Consider the following 26,468-nt stretch of genomic DNA (forward strand, 5'->3'; position numbering starts at 1 on the left):
AGTATCCAATATGATTTTATTTTTTTTGCTTTATGCACATGCCCCAATCTACTTTTGAAAATAGCTTAATGGTCACCCATTTAATGTGCACAATTCAACAGTTTTTAGTGCATTCACAGAATTGTGCACCCATTACCATAATGTAATTTTAGAACATTTGCATCACCCCAGCCAAGCTCCTCAAACTTCTTAGGTTTTCTTTAGCCATAGGCAACCACTAATTTACTTTCTGTCTCTGTAGATTTGGAACCACAAACTAGCTTCCTTCCTTTATAACTTGGTATAGTTTTAAATTATTTGATAGTGGTGTTCTGCCTCTGAAGGTAAAATGTTATTCTTGCATTCTTCGACAAATTTGAGGATTGAATATAATTTGCCTGTGGCAAAAAAATTAGAAACTAGTTAGATCAACTGAGCTTTTCTCCACCCCATAAACTAATGCATCCTGCCAAAGCTAAAATATCAGATTGTAGAAGCACAATCTGGCGAGCAGTGTTTGTGTCTCTGGATCCCTACATTGACTCTTTGGGAGGCAGAACTGGACATTAACAAACAGGATTCACCGAAAGAGGAGTGGATTAAACCGTTGCCTCAATGTAGTTTAAAAGCAAAGTTTCCTTTCTCTGGAAAACTGGTGATCACTGAATATTTAACATAAAGACAAATAAACACGTGTTCGGTGCCTATACAGGGGCACTGGGGAGTAGACCCCTCCGGGAAGGCAAATGGGAGCCTAACAAGAAGCAAAATTTCCCTTCTGCCCTTTCCCCTCTTTCTCGCTGGCAGGGTTGATCCTCATTACAGTTTGCTCAAATATTTGGAAGTGAATTTAGGGCCCTCCCCCCAACTTATGATTTTATAGCCAATAGGTGATGAGGTTTATTTGCATATTTCCAGTCACATAAGCAGCCGTGGAGTGGAAACAGTGTCAGACTCAATTCCTCCTCCTCTTCCTCCTCCTCAGAGGAAATCTGCCCCTTCTAGCTGCCCTACCCTCCCCTTTAAAGGGCGACTTGCTCTGAGCTCCACCGCGGTCCCAGCCTTCTCCCGCCTCCTGCTCAGCCCGTGCATCAGCCCGTCGGCGCACCAGCCCGCGCCGTGCAGCTTCCACAGAAGGACGCCCGGAGATGGAGGGGAAAGCACTGCTCCTGGTGGTCCTGGGCTTGTGGCTCCAGAGTCTGACCGCCTCCCGCGGAGGGGTGGCCGCCGCCGACGGTATGTTTTGTGCTTAAATTCCTCTCCACCTGCAGACCCCGCCAGTGGCCGCTTCCACACGATTTAAGGATGAGAAGGAGAAAGTTGAAAGGGGCTGCGGATGCGCACCAGGGACCTGGGAAGGGTCACCAGAATGGGATCTAGGAGGAGCAAGGAAGGAGTTTGCCTGCTATCATCCTGCAGCGGTTCCTAGTTCCCGCTTTTTCTCTCGGTCTCTCGGGTTCCCGCGCTGTCCCTTCCTTTCTGGCCGCAGCCGCGTTCCCGGGCTCTCGGACTCAGCCGGAGAGGTCCTGGGTGTGACGCGCAGAACGAAGGAGGCGGGGACAAAGGGCGCTGTGGCTGTGACCTGCAATCACCTCCCGCCGGGTGAGGGGGCTGGCATGAAAGGCACGCGGGCCAAGGTGACCCCGACTTGGCTGGGAACGCGCTGGGCCCCAGCCTGTGGAAGCGCGGGCAGGCAGTGGCCCCTTCTGGGGAAGCCGGCCTGGGGCGGGGGCGTTGTTGGCATTTTAGCTGCACAGGGCACTCTGGGTCTCTGCGTAATTGGGCTGGGTTTTCTGGGTGCAAGTGCGGGTGACCGCGCAGGGGAGACGCGTGGCGTGGAGTCCTGGGGACTCAGCGTCCTGCACGCTTTGGGGCGCCGGGAATCACTCCAGCTTCCGCGCTTGCACGCTCCGCTTTTCTTAGTGCCCAGAAAACCTAGCGAAGAGCTCACCCAGCCGAAAACGTGGCGCAGTGACCAGCAACCTGTGGCCTCCGACTTGGGGGTTGCCAGGTCTATACTTGGCCATCCCTTCTCTCTTCGGATCTGAAACTAATTCGGGTCGCCCAGTCCCTCCGCGTGGCTGGGGAACACGTGGGGTTTGCGGGCGCCTCCGGGAGGTCGCGGGCGGAACCGCGGTCACCGGCCGGGCGCCGCCGGCTCTCCTAGCCAGGGTGAAGGCGTCTGGGGCCAGAAGCGAATTTCTTTATTGGGGAGAAGAGGAAAGCCCAGCCCGAGACCCGCCCCCAATTGAGAGTCCGTGTAACTTGAACCTTGGTTTAGCTAACACAGCAGCAGCAGCTTAAAAAGCACTGAAGCAAGTCATAAAAGCAGGCGACATTCCCTATTCTCCCCGGTGGTGGAATTACCATTAAGGATGTGCTCTCAGATGCAAGTCCTCAGCAGTCCACGTTATAGTTCAGTCTTTCGGTGATTAACACTGAAGCTCGTTTTATGTCTGCATTAAGTTATGCAAGAACATTTTTGTTGGATTGAAAAGGAGGAGATTCCATCAAAGCAGAAATGGATAAAAAAAGACAAATATTTTGTTTGTTTTTTAATCAGATCAGTTTGAGGATACTGGAGATTCAGGGTTTTTAAATGGTGGCATGTACCCTCCGTGCGAAATTCTTATTCCAGAAGCAATACCATCATATAATGCTACCTTTACTGTAAACACAAGGAATTATGTCATTCACATTTAAAGTTTTTGCTGGGCCCCCTTAAGAGGTTCAGGACCCTAAAGTCTTGAGGCAGTGTCAGCTCTCTGAGTTTAAATTCTTCATCTCAGGAGTTGACAAGACTGAAAGTTCTCTCAGGCCCCTCTCATTCTTACTCTGATTTTACACTTAGGCGATTACTTCAATTGGATTTTAACCAATACATGCTTATCCTGGATGTAAAATGTATTAGGGGAGATTATTCCTAAGTAGACTTGAAAGGATTCCCTGTCATCCTCTCCACTTTCACCCCACCCATCCTCTATGTCTCCTTCATCACAGTAACTTTCCAGCCCTTTCTCCTCTGGATAAATTCATCCAGGAGTGGAAGATTGTCAAGAAGAGCAAGGTGGAGCCTGAGGCGGTGTGTGTGTGTGTGTGTGTGTGTGTGTGACTGGTGGCTCCTCCTCTGGGCTCTGAGTTGACTTATTCATTCTCCATTTCTAAGAACAACATGAGGACAAGAAGCACTGCCCACAGGAGCCACTAGGGCTTTTCCCATGGGGCCCCAGTCAGGAAACTTGACCAGCTGAGAGAGGGGAGCCCTGGAGCCCTGCTCAGCAGCTGCAGTTCTATGTGACTTTCCAGGCTAACACCTGAGTTAAACAGGATGGAGGATGAGAGCAAAAATAGCAAATGCCACTGGAGCAGAGCTCAGCAAGGGAGTGATTGATTGATTAATAGCTGTATGGAAAGGTGGCAGTCAGGTAGGGGCAAAGAGTTGCAGTGGAAAAATTTCACTTTCTTTTAAGCAGTGTATTTTTAGCTCACTCCTCCATTCTTGCTTTATTATGAAGGAGAAGTTGGGCTGCACAGATTCTGTACAATTCACTGCCTCTGTCATGACAGATTGTTCTAGAAAGTGCCTTGAAGCATGCCACATTTTGCTGTTCGTTTCTTCTACCAACACCTGTTCTCATTTTATTACCACCAAGGTTGTATTGCCTTAAATGTACAGGTGTTTGGGCCATCAAAGTGATGGGTGGAGCATGACTTTGGGTCACAAAGGTAGAGGGGAAGTATTCAAGACATGAATATTATTAAATTCCAGGTCCAGATGGAGGTACCATTTGAATTTATATATAATGTACTTTCCAACTACAACAAAAAGAATATCATCATAAAGCGGTAGGGTAGTCTGTTCACAAAATAGTTTGTCATCATAGTGGGCTAAATATTTTTTGGTAATAGAGACTTTTTAATCTGTAAGCAAATCTTTGTCAGGAGTAGTTCTTGTCACACACTTTCTCTTTGCAAAAGTCAAAGTCTTTGCTAGTTTCTAAAGGAGTAATATAAAAGGATTCCAGTTTACTCAGAGACTAAAGACTTTGAAACTTACTGTGAGTAAAGTCTGCCACTGGACTGAAAGAACTCACATTGCTGCTTGCGGTCACTTTGAGAATGTCTCTTTCTGTTGAGTGACACCATTTGAGTGCTAACAAAGGTCAGTCCATTCTAATGGAGGAAATGGGTATCTACTAGGAAGGAAGGTGTGGGTTATCTTAGATGATACACGTAGATGTACATACAGAGAGTTCTATGGAAACAAGCCTATGAAACTTGTGCCAACATTCTTTTTCTCTTCCCTGTGTTCTCCCAGAATAAACAAATTCTGTCCTAGGTGATTCAGTGATTTTGACTTTTGAAGAAATAGAAAAAAAAATGTACCTACTGCTAATTAGCAGAATATGACAAAGGTTGGCATGACCACATTGGTCTAATCCCATCGCCAAGTTCATGGTACATTCTTCTTTGCTGTGTGTGTTCTCTATGTGTCTTTCTTGGATGGTGAAGTCTGTTTCTATGTTTTCTTAGCCATCCTGGCTAAGATCAATTTAAGTTTAATTTAATTTAAATTTACAGAAGCTTTTAAATAGTAAGAAAAGTTAGATTCTTTTGGAGGGATGGTGAAGGGCTTCTGAATCTAGTGTTTCTCAATGCAAGCTATAAATATATTGATATCAGTAACTTACTTTTGTAAAAAATTTTGGTTTACAAAGTTAATTATGGTGGAAAACAGTGTACAAGTTAGCACTTGCATTTTGATTTACTGAGTTCCTCTCTTTATCCCACCTTCCTCCAAATAATAGACTTGTTAGCAAGGTCATCATTGACTTTCATTGTGTTAGTTTGAACCATTTGCTATCTCTATCAACAAGGAAAAAGTAACTTCAGATTAACAAGAATTTTGTATTTCAACTAAAAAAATCTTAATTTAAATGTGCCTGCATGATGATAGTCAACCAAAATATTTCATTAAGCAGTCTACAAGGATCCTAGATAATGATGACTTATTCCTGTCCAGACTTGATGGTCTAATTCAAGTGGGGAGTTTTAACACACATCTCAGAACCTTTTCTGTAGCTCTACTTTTTGGTAGTGGTTAGGTAGTGTTTTTGGTAGTGTTTAGGTTTGGACCTAATTTTGGAGAAAATTCAACAGAAAAATCAGATAGTAGGTACAGTCTTTCTTTTTACAACTCCATGAATAAAAATTTTTTTCTTTAAAAAGAAAAATAAATCTGCTTGTTAGATAAGGCAAGAGCATTGTGCACTTTGGAATATTCAACTATACTAATCATTTTGGTCAATGGCAATATTGATGTTTCCCCTCTCCCAAGTGACCAGTTTGGTGATTGAACTTGTTTTCTTTAGCGTCCTCCAGACGCTGCCTGTGTCAATAACTATGGCCAGCAGTCTTGAGAGTGAATTACTGGAAAAGTCCTGTAGGTGTGAGTGTGTGTGTGTGTGAGAGAGAGAGAGAGAGAGAGAGACAGAGACAGAGACAGAGACAGAGACAGAGACAGAGACAGAATTTCAAAGATTATTGCTCAATAACAAGGCTCTTCTACCTCCTGTCTCCATCCTGTTCAGCTAATGATTGGGATCTGCCTTCAGTGTCACCCAGTAATTCCTAGGATGTTCTGTTCTCCCATCTTTTCTAGCAACACTAATGTTCCCTCTGTAAACATTTCTCTTAGTGCATCAACTTTGCCTAATTTTATCTCTGTGAGTTATTAACCACATTAAGATAAACATCTTCTTTTGCTCAAGCACTCTGATTTGAGCTATTTAGGAATTTAGGAGTAAAGATTATGTAGGAAATGCATTAAGTCGTAACATGCTTTGTTCCCCAAAATCTCTCTGTGTGCTCAATGAGGACGCATCTGGGCGTCCTGGTCGACAGGGTGGTGCTGAGTGTAAGTCGAATTCAGGAGGGCTGTCTCAGGCTCACTCCCTTGGTTCCTTTGTTCATTCATTTGCTCCCTTTTCCCTCTACTCTAATATGGTCTTGATTTCTAGGCGACCTGATGAAAGACAGTGGAATTAGATGACTGCAGAGTCACTAACATCATTTCCATAGGCGAAAACCAGTAGTTTCCTTAGTAACCGTCTCATTACATCCGTTCATCTGCCACCCAGTAGCAACCCCAGGGTGTGCTGGGACAACTGAGCACTGTGTTACCGCCAGCTGGGGTCCATCTTCCTCCCTGTTTCTACGTGGTCTGAGGTGGTCGCTGGAGGGATGAGAGAGGTTTGGGGAAAATCATTGATCTTTAGGCTGCTGAATCGTCCTTGGGGGACTACAAACACAGGTAGTATGAAAATTCCCATTAGCACACCAAAGAGAAGCAAGGACTGGCGAGGTGGGTGGTAAGATTTATGACTTCGTATCTCACATAACACAGAGTGGCACTATTTTTCTGTCAAACTTGAAATGAAAAAATCCTTTAAAAGAGGAATGAAAGTCTCCCAAATGAAAATTTGAGAATGCATGAGTTTCCTATTATTTTTCTCTACAAGCAACAGACCCAACAGCCATGTTGGCTGTAGGAAATTGCAGCTGTCAATGAGCCATACATATAATCTAATGCAGGATCTGTGGATCGAATAAACCTTTTTTTTTTTCTTCATGGAAATACACAAAGCTAGTAGTCTTAGTAATTTCAGAGAATATTCTGGGACATTTCAAAAACACCAGCAATACCAGGGCCAAATTGCATAATTCTAGGAAACTGGCCTCTCTGAAGCTGTACAAGGCAATAGTCTTAAATGGCAATGTACAAATAGATGGTAGTAAGCCAGATCGATCTGTCTGCCAGGTTGTTCAGATCAAATATGCTTTAAAAAAAGGATAATGGAGCATGTTAAAATAAGATTGTTAGGAGGTATGAGTTATTTGAGGTGGAGAAATGTGGGAGCAAGTGATATTAATTTAGTCTTACATTTTCTAAAACACTTTCTAAAAATAAAAGAACTTGGGCACTGAAAGCAGAATTATATTAAAATATGCATTATTCTATTAACTAATAAAGCTAGCAGCATTTTCTGATTGGGAAGGAGCAAGGAGACCTGTATCTTCGAGTAAGATGAGAGATGGAGCAGATTCTTGATGGATGCATGAATTTGGTGAAGTTTCACTGTCTGGGAATGAAAAGAACATTGAAGAACACTAGTTTAGTACAGACTCTTATTTGAATAAATGATCTTAGAGTGATTAGCAACTGTAATAAAACTCTCTTCTTTCTAATAAATATAACATTAAGAAATGTCTCATACATTTTAGGTAATAGCTGTGTGTGTGTGTGTGTGTGAGTGTGTGTGTGTGTGTACACACTCAACTTGTTACATATAAGAAGTCCCTTAGCAAGTAACCACAATATGGTATAAGGGATTTTGAAATATAATAAGAAGGACAATGTTTACCAGTCCTCAGATAATTTCAAAATGAGCCTGATCCCAATGTCTATACTTTCATTATTACTGTCTCATTCTTATTTTTATTCTAGCCCTGCTTTTGCAATGTTATTTTGAAATTATAGATTTTAAATTTCAAGTTGTGAAAAAGGATAAACTTAGATTCAGAAATTAGATATATGCCTATATATCTATTTATTTAAAAGTTTTGATTCGTGAAGTCTAAAATATACAAGTTATTGCCTTCTGATAGTAAATAGGTCGGGTTTTTTTTTTTTCACTTCACAAGGAATTAAATAATTTCCTGTAATATAGCCTCCCTTTGTGCTCTGCTTTGTGAAAAGAGTAAGTTCCTTCAAATGCCCCTGTGATGTCATGTGTACTGTCCACAATACCCACAAAGATTTAACGGCACTCAGATTTATTGTCCATAGTTTCAAAAGCTAGGTTCTCTGTCTTTATCCAGTTTGGGATTCACTATGAAAAACCAAAGTGGACTCTTCTACAACTAACTTTGCTGTTATTTTTAAGTTTTGCCTTTGTGTGGAAGATAGGAACCATATAAGAAGAAGAGACGTCTGGGGAAAGTGTTTGCCATGGCTCAGATGCTGGGCAGCCTTTCTGAACAATCCACTAATGATTTCTCTAAACATTAGAGCCAGACTCTCTTGCCATGGTGTAGAAACAAGTCCATACAAAAGCTTCCTCATAATCCCAACTTTTCTTATTGCTAATAGTTTTTAAAATTATGCAAATGAAAAGGAAAAAAAAACTCTCTAACAGGCCCAATCGTATGATATTGTGGGAAAAATTTTGATGTAATTAGAGATGTAAAAAGGCGGGAGACACCAGAGAGATCCATACTGCTTCACTCATGGTTAAGGTCATCTCCATCCACTTGTCACCATTGGAAAAGAGCATCTTTCATTCTCTTGAAATTCACATTTGATGTTTGTAAAGCACTTTAGGAACGAAAAATAGCATTGGCAGTGGTGGCTAGTTCACCATACCATTCCAGAAAATATAAGCAAGCAATCTTCCAGTTAACTTCCTCTCTGATTTTTCCTCTTCCTATAGCAAGAGAGTTTAAGGACATCGAAAGTAAATTTGCCCTCAGGACTCCTGAAGACACAGCTGAGGACACTTGCCACCTGGTTCCTGGAGTGTCAGAGTCTGTGGCCCACTGCCACTTCAACCACAGCAGCAAGACCTTCGTGGTCATCCACGGCTGGACGGTGAGAGTGGCTCTTAGGAGAGGGTGGATTGGGGTCCACTGAACCCTGGTTCTTGGGGACACAACCCACAGTTCTGCCTGCTTTCTGGTGCCTTTGTTTTAAACGTGAAAAAAGGCAGTTTTGGCTCAGGGTGGAATCTAAAGCCACAGGTTGGTGAATGCTTCCTCTGACAGAGCCAGCCTTCACTTTAACACAGTACCTGGCTGGTGACCTTGAGGCAGCCCTTCCTACAAGGAGGGAAAAGGTGGCTCTGCCTGTAGACAGGGCAGGATGTGTTATTGTTGTGCAGGGCTGGGGGACGTCTGGAGTGAGCATGATTCATCCAGCATGGCCCCCAAGGCCCTTCTCTGAAGAAGGACACCTGTCATTGAGGAGAGGCTGAAGTGGAGGGAGAGGTGTGGGTCCCAGTACTGGCTTGGCTAGTCCAAGCTCTGTGACATGGTCAAGCCACTTCTCATCTCTGGGCCTGAGTTTGCTGATCTGTAAGACAAAGAGGTGGGACTAGACTTCCCTAAGGTTTCTCCACTTCGTACCTCACCTGTAAACTTCAGGGAACTTATCTAGAGATGAAAGGGGGCAAGCCAGGGGACTGTCACACAAGATGGCTGGAGAAGTGCAGACTGGGGTTGAATCTACTTATTTAAAATATGAACAGAGACAGAGTAGCCCTCTCTAAATACATCAAATAGTCACTTTGCCTGATGTTTCGTTCTTGCTTAGATACTTTAGTTTGTTTTTAAATTTTTCAATCCCTAGTGACTGGATAATGTTACTGAAAAGGATTTCTACGAAGTGGATTGTCAGAGATATAGTATGTCAAATCTTGTTAATATTTTGATATATTTGAAATTCTAATGAGAAGAATTAGCTACAAAATGATACATATCTATTCCTGATTTCTTTTCCTACAAAACTAAAGTGTCTTTTTATTGGCATGATAGGATGATTGCCACAATTTTTATGAAAAAGAAGGCAACTATTAACAGAATTCACAAAGATGTTTATCCTGATAAGACATTCATTTACTAGAGTTAACATAGTAATTTCAAATGATAAAATTTCAGATTTCCAAAAATGAATAATTTTATATTTTAAGAGATTTAACAAGAACAAGAGAAACTTTGATGTTTTTAGAGGCATTTTGAGTGTATATGCAATGTGGCTTTCAAGACTTTTCAAAAAAATTGAAGCTTAATAGAAACATTTCTGCAACAGGAATAAATTGGGTATTCCAGGCATCTTAGTCTTATCCCTAGAGAATTTTGTGCTTAAGAGTTTTTGAAAAAACTTTCCTTCTCTTACTGAAGATAACATGACTAACCCACTATCAAGAGTGTGCCAGTTACTTTCCTTGATCTGACAGCCCCACTGAGCCCACGGGTATTCTTCACATGTGTGTCTTGATGTTTTGAGTGCTTGGCCTCAGAGGCTGGGTGGCTGGCTATAGGACAGAGTTTGCTATCGCACAGAGCTGTTTGGTCTGCAATGATAAGCCGGCCAGACACGCTGATCTTGGCTTATCTCATGAACCTGCTGGTGAGTTCAGTCGAACCACCTGGTACAGGTGGCAGACAGTCTGGGTTCAGCATTGTGTGTGACTATCAAAGTTTTCTAAAAGAAGTACTGATTGGAGGAGTCTCAAAAGAAAAACCCAGAAAATAAGAACTGATTTGAGGGAAGTAGGTACCTGGATTTTTTATTCCCTTTGTTCAGGGTTCCTTTTATCTGTATTTTATGTTGAATTAGAAAGCAAAGGATTAGATTAGTTGTTACTTAATTAGTAAATATATCAGACTCTGAAAGAGTAAATTGGATTACTTGCCCTTTTATAGATTGCCTAACTTGGAAATATTGATAGTATAGAAAAACTTAGAAGCCAGGAGCAAACACATTTTTTTCATCTTATCTGAGATAAGCAACTAGGCCACTCAAGGGCACAGACCAAGGGAAGTGAGGACACTCTCCCACCTCTCAGGAGACAGCCCAAAGATGCTCAAGCATCTAGCATACATATGGCACATCCTGGGGGGCAGCTTAGAGGCAGCCGGATGGGAACCTCACGACTCGTTTGGATTTACTAATTTTAAGTACAGAGTTCTCATTGTGAAGCGGGAGGTCCTCAGTGCTGGCTGGAATAAGGAACCATCAACACCTCATTCTGAAGAAATGACATTATCTTCCCCGATCTTAAGATGCAGCTGCAAAGGGTGGCCAGCACCCCAGCCAGGAAGTGGGGTGAAGGGGGTTTGACTGACCAGTTCCTCAGTGGGTGTCCAGCTGGCTCCTTCAAAGACCCACTCTGCACCCCGACTTGAAGCAGCTACCCTGAGACATGTCTAGAGGAGGTTTAAATAAGTTCCGAAAGTGCCTTTTCTTTTTCAGTTTCTATGTTAAAGTAGCTGCAGAGCTGACATTTTATCACTGCAAGTAGATTGGGAAGCAGAATGGCCACAGGGAGAAGTGTATGGGGTGGAGGGGAACGTCCAGATCACGTGAGCCCAACCCCTTTGTGGTATAGGTGGCCCAGCAAGGTTGAAGTTGTTGAGTGGAAGAGGAAGTACCTGAAACAGTATCTCCTGAGTCTTGGATTGGCCTTTTTCCAACACAGACCAGGGCAACTTGGTGAAAAATTGTGCAGTTTACTTAGTATCAGAAGTGGAAGCTAGAGCTTCTGTTTTGATACTTTTGGTCTAGCAAACAGATAAACAAAAGAAGCATAAATCTGAAAGAACCCACCCTGTGAGATCAAAGTCCCTTGGTTTGGGAAACCAACACTCCTTTTTTCTATTGGAATTACATTATATATAATCTGGATTTTTACAGGTTTCCCATTAAAAGATGCCTTAAACATGAATCGCAGAATCCTCTTTGTCTATTCAGTATGTAATTGAGTCACCTTTATGTGGCTGTGGTGTGACCCGCCAAGGGTCATTAGCACTTCACTGCATGTAAATGATTCCTTACAAGAGAGAGAAAAAAATGCATTTATATCCCCTAAAACAATTTTGTTGGGAAACATTTAGTAGCCAAATTGAAAGTGATTAAGCTGAATTTCTCTTAAAACAGCCTTTAATTCTATAGGAATCTTAATTCACTCAGGCTGATCTTTCCACCGTCAAAATTACTAAAGTTTTACTGAGTTTATAGAACATGCTTTAAAATTGAAAGTGCAATAAACCTCGATCTGCCCTTCCTTTGCACTCTTGAATGTGCCTCAGAAGGGGTAGCACAAGCTTCTGATCTGTCTTGGGGTTTTTCTTTTTTCTGTGTGAGCCGAGGGTTTCCTCGACAGTTCGTAGGTGTATTGGGCTTTTGGATCTAACAAGTCGTAAGTGGGTCTTTGAAGAAAGCTCCTGTCATCCTCTCCAGGTGACAGGGATGTATGAGAGTTGGGTGCCCAAACTTGTGGCTGCCTTGTATAAGAGGGAACCGGACTCCAACGTCATCGTGGTGGACTGGCTGTCGCGGGCCCAGCAGCATTACCCGGTGTCTGCAGGCTACACCAAGCTGGTGGGAAAGGATGTGGCCAGATTTATCAACTGGATGGAGGTAAGACGGGGAGGAGGAGCATCATGTGTCCAAAACAGAACTCTTGGCAGAACTGGATGAGGGGGTGGGTCTTTCTCCTTTTCACTTAGATATGGATGTTTTCTGAGGTGATTCATATCTTCAAAATGAGCAGGAGCATTTTTTGGAGTCCAAGGCAGCATTATGGACTCCAAAAATGTATCGCTATCAAGCCAATACATAGCCCTGCCTGCCCTCTGCCCTCTTCTTTGATATTTTCAGTGAATAGATCTGCTGAGACCAAGAACATGGGCAGAAATAACAAAAGCTTGTTATTTGGGGAGGGTGGGCAGGTGGCGCCTTCAGCCAGATCCTTCCCACTGCTTGGCTCAGGGTGGTTTCATCCTGGCTTTGCTTCCTGTTACAATGCTGATCTCTTTGACAAAAATATTAGCAGGATTTATTTCTCAGTGGGGATTAAGAATCCAGATTTTTGTTGGAATGCATATGATCCTGCCTCATGGTTTGAGAGAGGGTTGGGATTGAGCTGGGAAGACACAGGCTGGAAAGGTATAGTATAGGATACCAAGTGACTCAGGGTCCAGAGTTTTGGCTAGGCTGCAGATTTTACCCATTTTCAGAGAATGGTCCAGTTTTCCAGGCCATTCTCTGAAAATTACCTTTGAAAAGTTTCTTGGAGTTAGAAGGAAGCTAACACTCTGACAGGGCCAAATTATTTAAAACTGACAATTGGAAGTAAAAACTGAGCCGTGTTTATTGAACTGATCATCCAAAGACAAAATTTCTCTTCTTAGTTTTTTTGGCTGATCAGGCAAGTGAACTTGGGCAAATCAGATCACCCATTTGGGCCTTAGGCTTCTGCCCTGTTGAATGAGAAGGCTGGAGCATGCGTGTCTCTGACCTCTTCCCACTATTGAAGTTTCTGATTAGAAGTTGTGGCATGGCTAAGCTTAAAGAAGAAAGTGAGGCAGCATATCTAGATGATCTAGATGAGGGAATAATGGGTTAAAGTTTATATATATGTGTATATACATGCACACACACATATATGCATATTTATATTTATTTACAGTAGTGTCCATATTTTAAAGACAATAATTATATTCATTTTCTTTATTTCTTTTCTTCTTTGTGGTGTTGGGGATTGAACCCAAGGTTTTTTGCATGCCAGGCGAGTGCTGTATCACTGAGCTATACCCCAGTCCTTCATTTTCTTTCTTTTAGTTATAAAAGCTTTTTTCTTTGAAGGAGGAATTTAACTATCCTGTGGACAACGTCCATCTCTTGGGATACAGCCTTGGAGCCCATGCCGCTGGCATTGCAGGAAGTCTGACCAATAAGAAAGTCAACAGAATTACTGGTAAGAAAGCACTTTCATTCACTTTGTCACCAGAGTTGAGGTGGCCGCTGTTGTGAAAGAGTCACGTGTATGTTGTTGGTCTGGTCATGTGCCCAGTGTATATCAAAGGGGACTAAAATCAATGTGGATTTAAACATCTGTGGGGTCTTTTTTCCCATCCAGGCCTGGACCCAGCTGGACCTAACTTTGAGTATGCGGAAGCTCCCAGCCGCCTTTCTCCTGATGATGCGGATTTCGTAGACGTCTTACACACATTCACCAGAGGGTCTCCGGACAGAAGTATTGGGATCCAGAAGCCAGTAGGGCACGTTGATATTTACCCCAATGGAGGCACTTTTCAACCAGGATGCAACATTGGGGAAGCTATTCGTGTAATTGCAGAGAGAGGCCTTGGAGGTAAATATGACTTAGAAGCTGGTTAAATGTGCATTTTTCTATTTGCCTTTATTGACTCAGTGTCTTACCCATTATCCCCAAAATGTGTGGTTTTAATATACACATTTGAGACTGGGGATGTAGCTCATGGTAGAGACTGCCTGTCTAGCATGGGCTTGGTCTGGGTTGCAAACTTGGCACCAGAAAAAAAGAAAGTACTATAAATATACCATAGTTCAAACTTTGTTTCTGAAGAATTCTCCCATATTCAGCATGATTGCATTAGAGGCGGCCAGCCATTTTATTTCTTATTTATGGTATTGTAGATTACATTGAGTGCTGCTCTTACATTAGTAAGAGAAAGTAAAAGCGAGATTTAGAGAGGAAAACTCTGCTGACCTTCATAAATAGCACCATAAAATGTTATTGGCTCTGTGTTGTCATAATTGGAAGGTAGTTGCAAAGTCAAGGAACTGATTTATAATTTTATTAAAAGTGAAAGAGGTATACTTTATCCAAATTTCTTCTGTTGTTTTTTTTAAGAAACAGGTGAATTAAAAAAAAAATCACCATTCTCTGTGATAAATCTCTCACCAGAAGAAAAGTACAATCTAATAGTAGCTTAATTTAATATTTGCTTTAATAATGGTGTCAGCTTATGGTAAATTTATTTTTAAGGGTTCTTTGTATACATTATGGACATTGGATCCACCTGTGACTGGTCAATATGCTGTAGAACTTGTAGCATAATGTTACTGTTTTCAGTTGCTTTAAAAGCTTAGGATAATCCGTTCTTAGGACATCATTGATCATTTCTGTAATTCATTTGATGTAAAAAGCTTTAGTTGGGGCTGGGCACAGTGGTGCACGCCTATAATCTCAGCGGCTCAGGAGGCTGAGACAGGAGGATAGTGAGTTCAAAGCCAACCTTAACAAAAGTGAGGCTCTAAGCAACTCAGTAAGACCCTAGCTCTAAATAAAGTATAAAATAGGGCTGGGGATATGGCTTAGTCTGAGTTCAATCCCCGGTACAGCCCCCCCCCCCAAAAAAAAAAAAAAAAGCATTAGTAAGAATACAAATCCTTAATTATTCATAATATGTATGAAAAAATACTATTGATTTAATGTGGTTTTAGAAGTAGGTTTCTACAACTATCTAGACACTTTCTGTCAGTATTAGACGATTTTTCTATAAGAAAAGGATGTGAAAACTGAGGGAAGTCAACTTCTACCTGGGATGTCTTTTATTATGGCTTTTTAAGCATCCTGATAAGACAGCATAAAACTTAGAAGCTTCCTGTGAACTTGCATCTTTGAAAAATTTTGGAGGTAGACGAGCAGCTGCACCCAGACAATCTCCTAAAATAGGGCCTATACTCACAGATGTATAGGACTGGATCCTAGGCTCATTTACTCTCATACCACACCCACCCTATTTTAGACCCCAAAATGAAGCACCCTTTGTGGGTTTCTGCAGAATTGAGATTTTCCTGTGTCTCTCTTTCCCAGATGTGGACCAGCTGGTGAAGTGCTCCCATGAGCGCTCCATTCATCTCTTCATCGACTCCCTGTTGAATGAAGAAAACCCGAGTAAGGCCTACAGGTGCAACTCCAAGGAAGCCTTTGAGAAGGGACTCTGCCTGAGTTGCAGAAAGAACCGTTGCAACAATCTGGGCTACGAGATCAATAAGGTCAGAGCCAAAAGGAGCAGCAAAATGTACCTGAAGACTCGATCTCAGATGCCCTACAAAGGTAAGCCGGGGACTGTCGTAAGTAAGGAAAATCAATTAGTCCTGTCTTGATCGTGCCTTCAGCATCACGTGTACTGCTCTATCCCCTGGAACAGAGTTAATGAGGTGATGTTGCTGAGCCTTGAGCCCTCATTTGTGTTTCTGTTGCTGTACAGGGAGTTGCATTGATCCATTTCAATGATGCTCCTAATTCCCTGGCCAGTGTGGCCCACGGCATGGCCTGGGATTTCCAACCTCATCTGTCACTGGCCTATGTAACTGTGACCATTAGCATGGTTCAGTCTGTCAGGACTGAGCTTGGAGCTTATTTGAAACCATCATCCTGGGATCAGCAAACTTTGGCCCGTGGGCCAAACCCAGCCTACCACCTGCTTTTGTAAATAAAGTTTTATTAGAACACGACCACACCAGTCATTTCCTTATTGTCTAAGGTGGCTTTTAGGCCACCAGTGCAGAGCTAAATAGGTGAGATAGAGAATATATGGCTCACAAAGTGTAAAATATTAACTTTCTGGCCCTTTATGGAAAGTTTGCCACTTCTAAAGTTTGCTTTATGTGAAGACAAGAGCCACCTGTATTTTAGGATTCAACTAACTCTGGAAGGCAAGAAAATACCAAACCCGCTATGATATGTCCATTCATTTCACTCTTAAACTTCAAACTTGGCCTCTTGCTTAGGGTTAGACCTAAACCACAGTGGGGTAGGGGGAGGTAATCAGGTAACTGGTGAAAGGGGCTGATTTTAGGAAAGCTGCCTTCTGTGGAGTCCCCATGGAAGCCTGAGCAAAGGCAGGATATTCAAGAACATTTTCCCGAGGTAAAAGGTATCTGCTGTCCGTGGCCATCTGTAAGGTGGTTTGTTATACTCTGCAGAGGTGCATTTGGTGGCATCGAGTCTGGAGTATCTGTCATTCTGGGAAACCTTTCAGGCAATGAGGGGACCCTCAGGTTCTCTGATTCTTCAGAAACAGGAGTATGTGAGGTACAGAGGAGATTGATTTCTGAAGACATGGACAGGTCACTCAACCCTGCATCCCGCGTGTGCCTGCCAGGGCGCCATCAGCGTCCTGTGGGGGCACCTGGGCACTCCCAGCCTCTCCTGCTTTGTCTTTCGTGCTGCCCGCAAGGGCTGCCTTTAACTCTATTTCTCTTCATCTTTTACTGGTTGGAGGGTTTTGTTGTTTTATTTTTCTGTTTGTTTTTGTTTAGGCATCTGGCTAATTATTTTTATTATTTAAAGAGATAGCTATATCTATTTTATTTAGCTATAAAATAAAATACAATTTGTCATTGGAAGCTCACAATAAGAAAATATATCGAAAACCATTTTCATTAGAGTAAATGTCCAAAGTAGCATTAAAATAGCATTTTCCTATTATGTTAGTATTATGAAATCTGTGTCCCACCTTAAGAGAAAGTGCATCTACCAGACAGAAGCACAAATAAGAAAAAAATATGACCAGGATCTTGAGATACAGAAGAAAAAGTATTACAATAACTTTTCCTCCCTCAAATTAGCTGTGTTTGAGGTCCACTGCCTTCCTCTGTCCCCTTAACCTCTCCCCAGTCCTATTTGCTTGGGATTTTTAGCAGAGATTGGTGAAGCAGGAATGAGATATCTAAGTTCAAATTCCTGCTCTGAATCTGTGTCTAAAGCAGAACACTTTGGGGACTGGCTTTCAAAACAGTGCTCCTGGCCTCACTGATGGTTTGCTGTGAGCCTACTGCCTGTCTCCCTGGGCTGAGTGGGGGAATAAAGAGGATGGACACCGTCCTCTACCCTGAAGGAGCTTGAAGTCAGGGACGGAGGGCAAATGGTGAAATGAGAAGGAGCACCCTCTCACTCAGTGACTTGGTCACAGGTACCAAATGTACTTGATACAGATGCTAAGGGGCAAGATGTCCAAGATAGGCAGAGGTCCCAGAGAAAGCATCCCAGGTGTTTTGGGCTTGATGTGATCTCCCTAGTACTCCATCTAGGACTGCTCGACAACTCAGATACCCGTGGGTTTTCCCATCCACTGCAACCACACTTTTCTGAAAGGAGTAGCATTCAAAGTCTGCACTTCCAAGGTGTGACACTGTATGGCGGGAAGAAGTCTTTCCAAGCCATGGGTGGTGCTGTGTGTGCACTTCCTGTTTGGGGCTTGTGAGATACGTTCTGTGGGTCTGAACTGCCTGATCATAGTGGTGATGTTTTCAGGAAGCCTGACCAGCCCTGGCTCCCATTTCTTCCCCTACAGTCTTCCACTACCAAGTAAAGATTCATTTTTCTGGTACTGAGAGTGATACGCAGACCAACCAAGCCTTCGAGATCTCTCTGTATGGCACCGTGGCTGAGAGTGAGAACATCCCTTTCACCCTGTGAGTAGCCTGGGGACTCGCCTGCTGCCTGGGGGCTGGTCAGGGCACTGATTCTTGCCATAGCTGTAGGTCTGAGAAACAAAGGCAGAATCACACCTGCAACAAGTCTCTAGCTTGAAACTGGAACTCTGGAACTAAGGTCTTAGCTCTGTTTTGTATTGAGAAATACATTTTACAGCTGCTTAATTTTTTTTTTTTTTTTGCTTACTACTTTTATACAAAGAAATGAAACAAAACAATGAAATTCCCTCAGAAGTTTTGACATTAAAAAAAAGAACACTAGAAATAGGAAACCACTTTATGGATGCTAAGATAATAGGTAGAGAAGATAGAAATAGTAAGAAACCCAAGACAAAGGGTTACCCCTCACTCCTCATCAAAGAAATACAAAACAAAGGCAACTTTTCCATATCCTTTGATAATTCATAAACAAATGAATTCTCTGAAGTTCCCAGTGCTGATGAGTTGGGGAGTGAGTACAAACCCTCACTGGGCGTATCGTTTATTGCTAGAACTTGTTTAAGGAAAACAGCAAGGAAGTAACTTTCTATAACCATAAAATGTAATTGTAAGTAGTGGAGTAATATTTTTTTTTTAGTTTTTATTTTATTTTATATTTTTAGTTTTTAGTTTATTTATTCTAAAGAAAGTGTCAATAGAAACTTTAAACATTTTTTAAAGTATAACACACTGGCAATTAGTGTATATTAGAAACTAAGTGGTCAGCCTTGTGTCTATGGTAAGTGAATTGTGGTTTACTGTTTCAGTAAGATCAATCTACCCTTTAACAATTGTAATTATAGAAAATTAGCTAAAACATGGCAAAAAGCAAAAGATAATAGGAAGAGAACAAAGAATAAAGGAGAATCACATGTGTACCATGATTGTGACTAAGTAGAAATACGTTCACATATCAATACCAATTGAAAAGGAATACATGAAAATGTCAATGACTGGCTAATCACTTTTTTCCTCTTAGGAATTGTAGATGGCTCATGTTATTAGGATGGGTGCTCATATAGATTGAATGGGGTGTGGACAGCTTTAAAAATACACTAAATGCATTCATTCAGCATAAGTGTTGCTCTGGACATTTTTTGCATTTCTAAAATTTCGCCCAAACAATAAAGCCATTTACAATTTTGGGAAGTGAACAAATCAGAGAGAGAAAACTGGTTTACAGTACTAACCAAATTTGTTGAATTTTTTTTCAGGCCTGAAGTTTCCACCAATAAGACATACTCCTTCCTGATTTACACGGAGGTGGATATTGGGGAGCTGCTAATGATGAAGCTCAAGTGGAAGAGTGATTCCTACTTCAGCTGGTCAGACTGGTGGAGCAGCCCCCGCTTCGCTATTGAGAAGATCCGAGTAAAAGCAGGAGAGACTCAAAAAAAGTAATTCAGTTGATCCCCCTCACCCCACCACCTGCGGCCCTTCAAACTGCCCCCAATGTCATTACCTGGTGACAATATCTCAGGAACCTACAATTTTCACTGAAGGAAAACTTTTTAGTAAAGTGGATCCTCAATCCTATGAGCCTATGTAACTATACCTAGGGTATTTCTGGAGTATTCTTTTGTTATTACATTGGGGATGTAGTACAGGTTGAGTGTCCCTTATGAATGAGACCAAAAGTATTTTGGATTTTGGACTTTTTCTGATTTTGGAACATTTGTGTGTCCATAATGAGATATCTTGGGGATACCTAAATTCAAAATTCATTTATGTCTCATATACACCTTATATACTTACAAGTCAAAGGCGATTTTATCCGTTTTTTTGTTTTGTTTTGTTCTTTAGTGCACTTACATTTTGACTACAACCTGTCACATGAGGTCAGCTGTAGAATTTTGCATTATGGCATCATTTTGATTTTGGATATCAGATTTTTTAATTAGAGATGTTCAACCTCTGTAGTATTTGGCATTTCCAAGTAAGGAAAACATGAACCCTGAGTTGTTCACATTATTTGGAGTGACAGTTAGGATCAGAAGTTAGAAATCTCAGCATTGGTTGACCAAAACCCTGTTTTGCTCCTTATTTTATGTCAAAGGAGAAGTTCCTTTGACATTCAAAGCCTAACTCCAATCTCTTCAAGGAGGATGGGATGTCCAAGGGCATCTCATCTTGTCTCCTCAATTCACTCCACATTTATGGATGTGAGTAAGACATCCACAAAATGGGTCACATAGACAGGATTTAAAACTTTTAGACTACATGTGCAGGGATTTTGCAAGCCATAGTATATGGCTATTGTTAGTAAAAACAACTCTTTAAATTAGAATTGAGAGATTATTTCTCTTTTATCGTCTGCTTTTGTACCATAAAAGATGCTATCGATGGAAAATGAAGAACCTTCATTTTTCCATCAGGGCCAGTTGAGGGCATGTTCCCTATTTCCTAATGCAGATGCTAAGAGGTGGTGAAGTTGACCTTGTGCCATCTCTTAGCGAAAGCCTTGTGGCTTTAAAGCTGCACCAAGCTATACGCCTGTCTAGATTGATAAACTAGCTCATTTGCTGAACACTGGGCTGGGCCCTCATTAACCTGGATTCAGATGTGCCCTGAGTGGTACAATTACTAGAAATATCGACACAATCATCTGCATGATCCTGCAGGATCCAGACAGTTCTCACTGAACAGCACGGTTCTGAACAGCCGTTCTTATTTTTCCACATGGTGTGTTCACATCCATTTTCCTCCACAGGGTGATCTTCTGCTCCAGGGAGAAGGTGGCTCATCTGCAGAAGGGGAAGGGATCTGCGGTATTTGTGAAATGCCATGACAAGTCTCTCAAGAAGTCTGGCTGGTGAGCATCTCAACCAAGCTTTCAGCCACATATGCCACTCTTCTGCCATAGCTAATGGCCTGCACTGTCCTGTGGTCAGAACCTCAGGCCATCTCTCTAGCCCTTCTGGATCCATTTGTTTTTTGCATTACTTCCTCTTTTTCTCTTCTTTCTGATTTTTTATGTTGTTTTTCTCCCAACAGTTCTGGCCTTAGTCCCATGTGCTGAATTCAGGGTTCATTTTACTTTATTTTACGGGGTAGTCAAACTTCCCCCAATCAACTGTTTTTCCTGCTGTTCCCCCTCTGCAGCCCTCACAGGTGCTGTGTGCAGAGCGGGCACTGGAGGCTTAGTAGTTGCCCATGTCCTGTGAGTGCAGTCTTCCCCAGGAAAGAAAATGTCTTGTCACATCCGTGGTGGCCACATAGCTCGATTCTCCAAGTGCCAGCGGACTCTAGGACACAGAACCAAAGGGGAAGGTCCAGCGCCCTTCTCAAAACCCTCAAAGACAGGAGCTAATGGGATGAGAGTGTGGAGATTCCCCTCCTTTCTATCTCAAAACAACTGTTGGCTCTTTCCTTCCTGACCTTTAAGGCTAATCCGAATGGCAGCTGTCAGCGGAATCTTTCCAGAACGTCAGCGCTAAGTGGGGACCAAGCATGTGACCGTCCCTCCCCCTCCCAGCCCCTGTCAGCTCTCGGGATCTGCCATTTTCATTCCTGCCCTGGCTCCCCTGCCAGATGCCAAGTGCTAATGGCTCGCACTTAAAAAGGGGAGGAACACTAGACCATGTCACACAAGCCAGTGACACAAGAAACAATGACAAAGGCCGGTCACCACTTCATGGGGAAACAGAAAAAGCAACTGGCTTTAGTTTGCCCTCTTTTCCCAGTTAGGGTTAGAGACGAAAGTGCAGAATAAGAATGGCCTCGTCAGAAAAAGTCTCCTGAAGACCTTGCCTGGAACATCTGTATCATTTTAAACTTCTACTTTATCGTTTATACGTGCTCGCCACGAATAGATTAGGAAAAACTGACACAAAGAAAATCACCGTGACCCTGTCACCCACTGACAGCCCCAATTCACATTTTGATTTATATCTTTGCATGCTTTATTTATTATTATTATATGATATTATTTATTATTATATATTATATATAATATATATAATATAATATATATTATCATTTATATATTTTTATGTTTTATAAAAATGGAATTTTAGTTGTGGATGGACACAATACCTTTTATTTTATTTATTTATTTTTATGTGGTGCTAAGGATCGAACCCAGTGCCTCACGCGTGCTAGGCAAGAGCTCTACCACTGAGCCACAACCCAGCCCACATGGCATACACATTTTGAGTGACAAGATAAGTCCATCTGGATCAAAAACACGGAAGGAAGGACACTCCAGATGAAATGGAGGAGTGTCGCTGGTTGTGAGCCTGGCAGAACAGCTCTGTCCTTAACCAGGGAAGGCTTCTCTATGATAGGCTCTTTGCTCCATTTCTACTTCTCACACGTCTGAGGGAACGCCACAGTTCTTCTATGCTTAGAAAGGGCCTCTGCCGTGAAGTTTTACACATTTGCACATTTGTGTTACAAACAACACACACACACACACAAACACATACTTACACATACATACACACATGGATTCATTCTCCCCAGATCGTCTGCAACTTGGAAATATGAAAATGAAGTCCCCAATCAGGAAATAGCTCCAGCCATTTATAAAGTACTTCTGGCCATACCATGTATAGGTGACAAGCATTTATTTGAGAAAGTCTAACGATACTTTTTTTTTTTTTTTGGTCTGATTGCTGAAACGACAAATATTTAGGCAGTATTTTTTTTTCCCTTTTAATAGATCTTAACTTTAGGAAGTAATTATGAATCAGGCTTATGGTCTTCTGCAGTTTCTTTCCCTGGGACCAAAAATCAATCAACCAAACAAAAGGCTCTTTTTAGTATCTTCTGTTAAGTCTTCAGAAGGCTCAGATCACAGGGAAAGAATGAAACAGGATTTTCATTGGATACATTTTGGAAGTAAGAAAACTTCCTAACTTTTGAAATCATTTGGCTCCAGCAACTAAAAATGATACTTTTTGTTGGGACTTAGTTAAATAGATGTCAGAGGTCTCTTATTTCCAGGAACCTCTGCTGTCTCTGATCTTTTATCTATACCTCCCAGGGGCTTAGCCTCACATACTTTGTTCCAAATTCCTAGTCGAATACTTTTTTCTCTTAAATGGTGCAGAGGGGTTGAGAGGAGTTTGTAAAATACTAAGCAGATAATAAATTGCCTTTTTTCCTCTTTTTTATTTTCTTAGACACTGGAAAAGGCCACAGAAAGAAGAACACAAGAATTCTGTGAAGAATGAAGCAAATGAAGTAAATTTTACAAAAGATGCCCAGTGTTTAAAAGTGGGTGTTTAAAAGTGGACTTGTCCTAAAAAAGTATTAATCCAAAGCTATATCCTTGTTAGTTCAATTAGGAAACAGTCTCAAAATACAGTCTAAAAAAGTGGCTAATTGAATTTGAGGCCAAATTGCTCATCTTGCTGTGCTAAGACAGCACACGTGAAAAGCACTGCATTCTGTCCTCTGAGAAGGAACAATCGTCCCTGCGTGTAGTAATATAAGGCTCCTGCGTGTAGTAATATAAGGCTCCTTCAGGTGGTGCGTTGGCCATAGTCTAAAATTAGTTAGACCCTCCTATTTTAATTAGAATTCTGGATTTTTTTGGACTGAGGCCTTTTCAAATTTTTGTCCAAGTCTGAATATAGAAGATGGTTCCCTGTGGCATGAGTCAGATCTGTTTATTTAGCAGTTCAAAACACCTGATCTTTTGGAATATTTCTCTTGCAATTGGGATGTGGCCCAGGAGTTAACCAGGGAAATGCGACTTGGAGAGGGACAGAGAAAGGGGCTGATAAAGTCCTAAGCCTCGGCCCGACTCTTGGCTTGCATCATGACAAAGTTATAAGCAAAACATACGAAGTTCAGATCCATTAATTCTTTAATAGATTTTTATATTTTATTGCTTAATCTCTGTTCCTTTTTTCCTTTGTCTTAATATTATATTTTTACAATGTTCTCCAAAAACAAGCCAACAATCCTCAGCTGACACAGAATTTGGTGCAGAAAGAAAACGATATTATGATTTTATTATCACATTTTCAGATTATTTTCATCAATTTGAAATCGTTTCCTATCTGATGGCTGCTATTGAGATTTGGGCTCATCTCAGTCATGCCTCAATCATACTTGAAGCATGAAAAAACTTTCATTTCTGGCTTAGATGTGTTAAAAATTCAAATTTTGTGTCACGCGAACTGCAAACCTTAAACAAAAATTGTTTTTCCTAAGTATCAAAAGGTGGAAAAGTTACCGGGTTATATGCATAAGCAGTGCTTATAAACCATTGAGTGCAAGAAAGAGAATCCTTGATTGTTGTCACCATATGAAGTGCCAGGAGGGTTGTTATCATTGTTTTTTTAACAACTAATCAAGAGTGAGTGAACAATTATTTATGGACTAGATCTCATATCTTCTGAATGCTTTTCTGTGTATTATAAAATGATTAAGAAGTCAGATATGTTGGAGGTTATTGCTGGGAACCCAAACTGTGAAAGTGTGTGGGTATATGAACACATGCCTATAAAGCCCCACCTGTGTGTCTGTCATGCAGTGTGATTTGGAACGTGAACAGTCAAGGAAGGTATTGGAACATGTCAGAGTAGAAATAGTTCCAGATGCACCAGAATGTCATCCCTCTATCGGAGAAAGATTTTGTGCCTAAATAATGTAGGACAAATATTGTGATTGACTACATCAGGCTTGGAATGAATTCTTACAATAAAACGATGTATGATTGGTCACTGGTATCCCCCTTTATTGCTAATTCATTGATTTTTCTGGATTTGGGTTTTAATCAAGGGTGCATAAATGTAAAAGATTGAGCAAGTCCATGCATGGCTTGGGAACTCTGCTTCTAAAGATTTGCTATATATATATATATATAAATATATATCAATGATGCTTTTTGCCTTTAAATTTTATTTATGAGCTGTAAATATATGTGTGGATGTGTACAGGAGTGTGTACATATTGGAAAGGTCATTGTGGCTACTTGCATTTATAGATTTGTAGACGTGTGGTGCTAACTTTATACGTGTCTGATTAGTGAACCAACTCACTCTTATAAAATAATGCAATGAAATGGGCTTTAAAAAAAGGAAAGAAACTGAATTAACTATGTGAAGAAATGGAATCTGCTTTTAATAAAATTGACAAAATTTTATTACCACACTCAGTCATTATGTTGTATCATTTTAGCCCCTGAAAAGAAGTAAATTTACTCTTAGGGCAGATTCATTCAGCAAATTTCAACTGAGCAACCACTATACTTAGTTAAGTAATATAGCTTCTAAGAATTACAGGGCACATTTTTGAACATCTATTTGTACATAAGCTATAGATATCCTTTAACTAAATGTAGAGGAAAAGGATGCAGAATTTTTTCCTGAATAAAGTACAAAGGCTTTTCTTGCCAGCAGTATGCATTATCATAAGAAAAGCGTTAGATTCATATGAAATATCTTTGACCGCTTTCTAAGATGCAGTGTATCTACTTCTGAGGTCTCATTGTTAGCCACGATGCAAGCAGTACTTGTGCAATAAGATGAATTATTTGAGATGGGTGGGTACATTTTTTAGGACTTTGCATTGGGTCACCTTAATCATTAAAAAAAAAAAAAAGTAGCATTAAAGTCCATCCATGGAACTATGCTTCTTTGTAAAGTGAGGAAGAATTTGGCTCAGAAAAACAGTTGTTTCCCCAGCCACTGACCCAAACTCTTATTGTTAGCCAGGGTAGGGTCTTTGGGAGCAGGAGTCCTCCCTGATAGACAGCAGGAACTCCCCAGTTCACACTCTGCTACTGTCCATCATTGTTGATGTAATCAAAAAGGACAAACAATTACAAGGTCGCTGAGCATGTTGAGGCTGTGTGATAGGATTATAAAATGGTGTGGCCACTCAGGGAACGTGGGGCAGCTTTTTGAAAAGTTATGCAGAGGGTTTGTGTGACCAGGATTCCCGCTGCTAAATATGAATCCAAAAGAAATGAAAGCAGGGCCGCAAAGATCGCTACACCAATGTTCACAGTAGCATTATTCCTGGGAGCCTCAACGTGAAGAATCCAAATGCCCATCGAGTAGTGAAGAGATTTGGGTGACACATTCATACAGTGGAAGAGCATTTGGAATAAAATGAACAAACTGCTTGCACACGCTCCAACAAGGATGCACCTCGAAACTTTTTTGCTATGGGAGAGAGAAGTCAGATGCCAAAGATGACATATTTTGTGGCTCCATTTATAGGACATTTCTAGAAAAGGCAAACTTGCAGAGACCAATAGAGGCGTGGTGGCCCAAGGCTGGGAGTTGGAACAACTGACTACAAGTGGACTCGAGGGATCTTTGGGGAGTGATGAGAATTAGATGGCAGTGATGTTTGCATGACTGTAAATTGACTGAAAAGTATTAGATGGTGCATTTTCACGTACAGCAGGTGAATGTTATGGCATGTAAAGTGTATCTACATAAGGCTCTTAGAAATGCAAACACAAACAGGGCTGGGTATGGTGGTGCACACCTGTAAA

At 41.4% G+C, this 26,468-nt stretch overlaps 1 protein-coding gene across 1 annotated transcript; it reads left to right on the forward strand.

Annotated features, from left to right (window-relative positions):
• The first annotated feature begins 920 nt into the window (after positions 1 to 920).
• On the forward strand, positions 921 to 25,114 carry Lpl (lipoprotein lipase). Its single transcript, XM_046447775.2, has 10 exons — positions 921 to 1,215; positions 8,472 to 8,629; positions 11,999 to 12,178; positions 13,406 to 13,517; positions 13,680 to 13,913; positions 15,402 to 15,644; positions 17,887 to 18,007; positions 19,222 to 19,404; positions 20,718 to 20,819; positions 23,134 to 25,114. Coding segments are annotated over exons 1-10 (1,422 nt in total). The 5' UTR covers positions 921 to 1,127; the 3' UTR covers positions 23,135 to 25,114.
• The last annotated feature ends 1,354 nt before the right edge of the window (positions 25,115 to 26,468 follow it).

The sequence above is a fragment of the Marmota monax genome, unplaced genomic scaffold, assembly GCF_021218885.2.
Source record: "Marmota monax isolate L192 unplaced genomic scaffold, Marmota_monax_Labrador192_F-V1.1 WCK01_AAM20220418_F8-fsc00040, whole genome shotgun sequence".
In the NCBI taxonomy this organism is placed as follows: Eukaryota; Metazoa; Chordata; class Mammalia; order Rodentia; family Sciuridae; genus Marmota; species Marmota monax.

Excerpts from the sequence above, each read along its gene's own strand:
- Lpl (XM_046447775.2), top strand. The coding sequence starts at position 1,128 with ATGGAGGGGAAAGCACTGCTCCTGGTGGTCCTGGGCTTGTGGCTCCAG. Across the intron at positions 12,179-13,405 it reads GATTTATCAACTGGATGGAG|GAGGAATTTAACTATCCTGT; the intron begins GTAAGACGGGGA and ends TTTTCTTTGAAG. Across the intron at positions 13,518-13,679 it reads GAAAGTCAACAGAATTACTG|GCCTGGACCCAGCTGGACCT; the intron begins GTAAGAAAGCAC and ends TTTCCCATCCAG.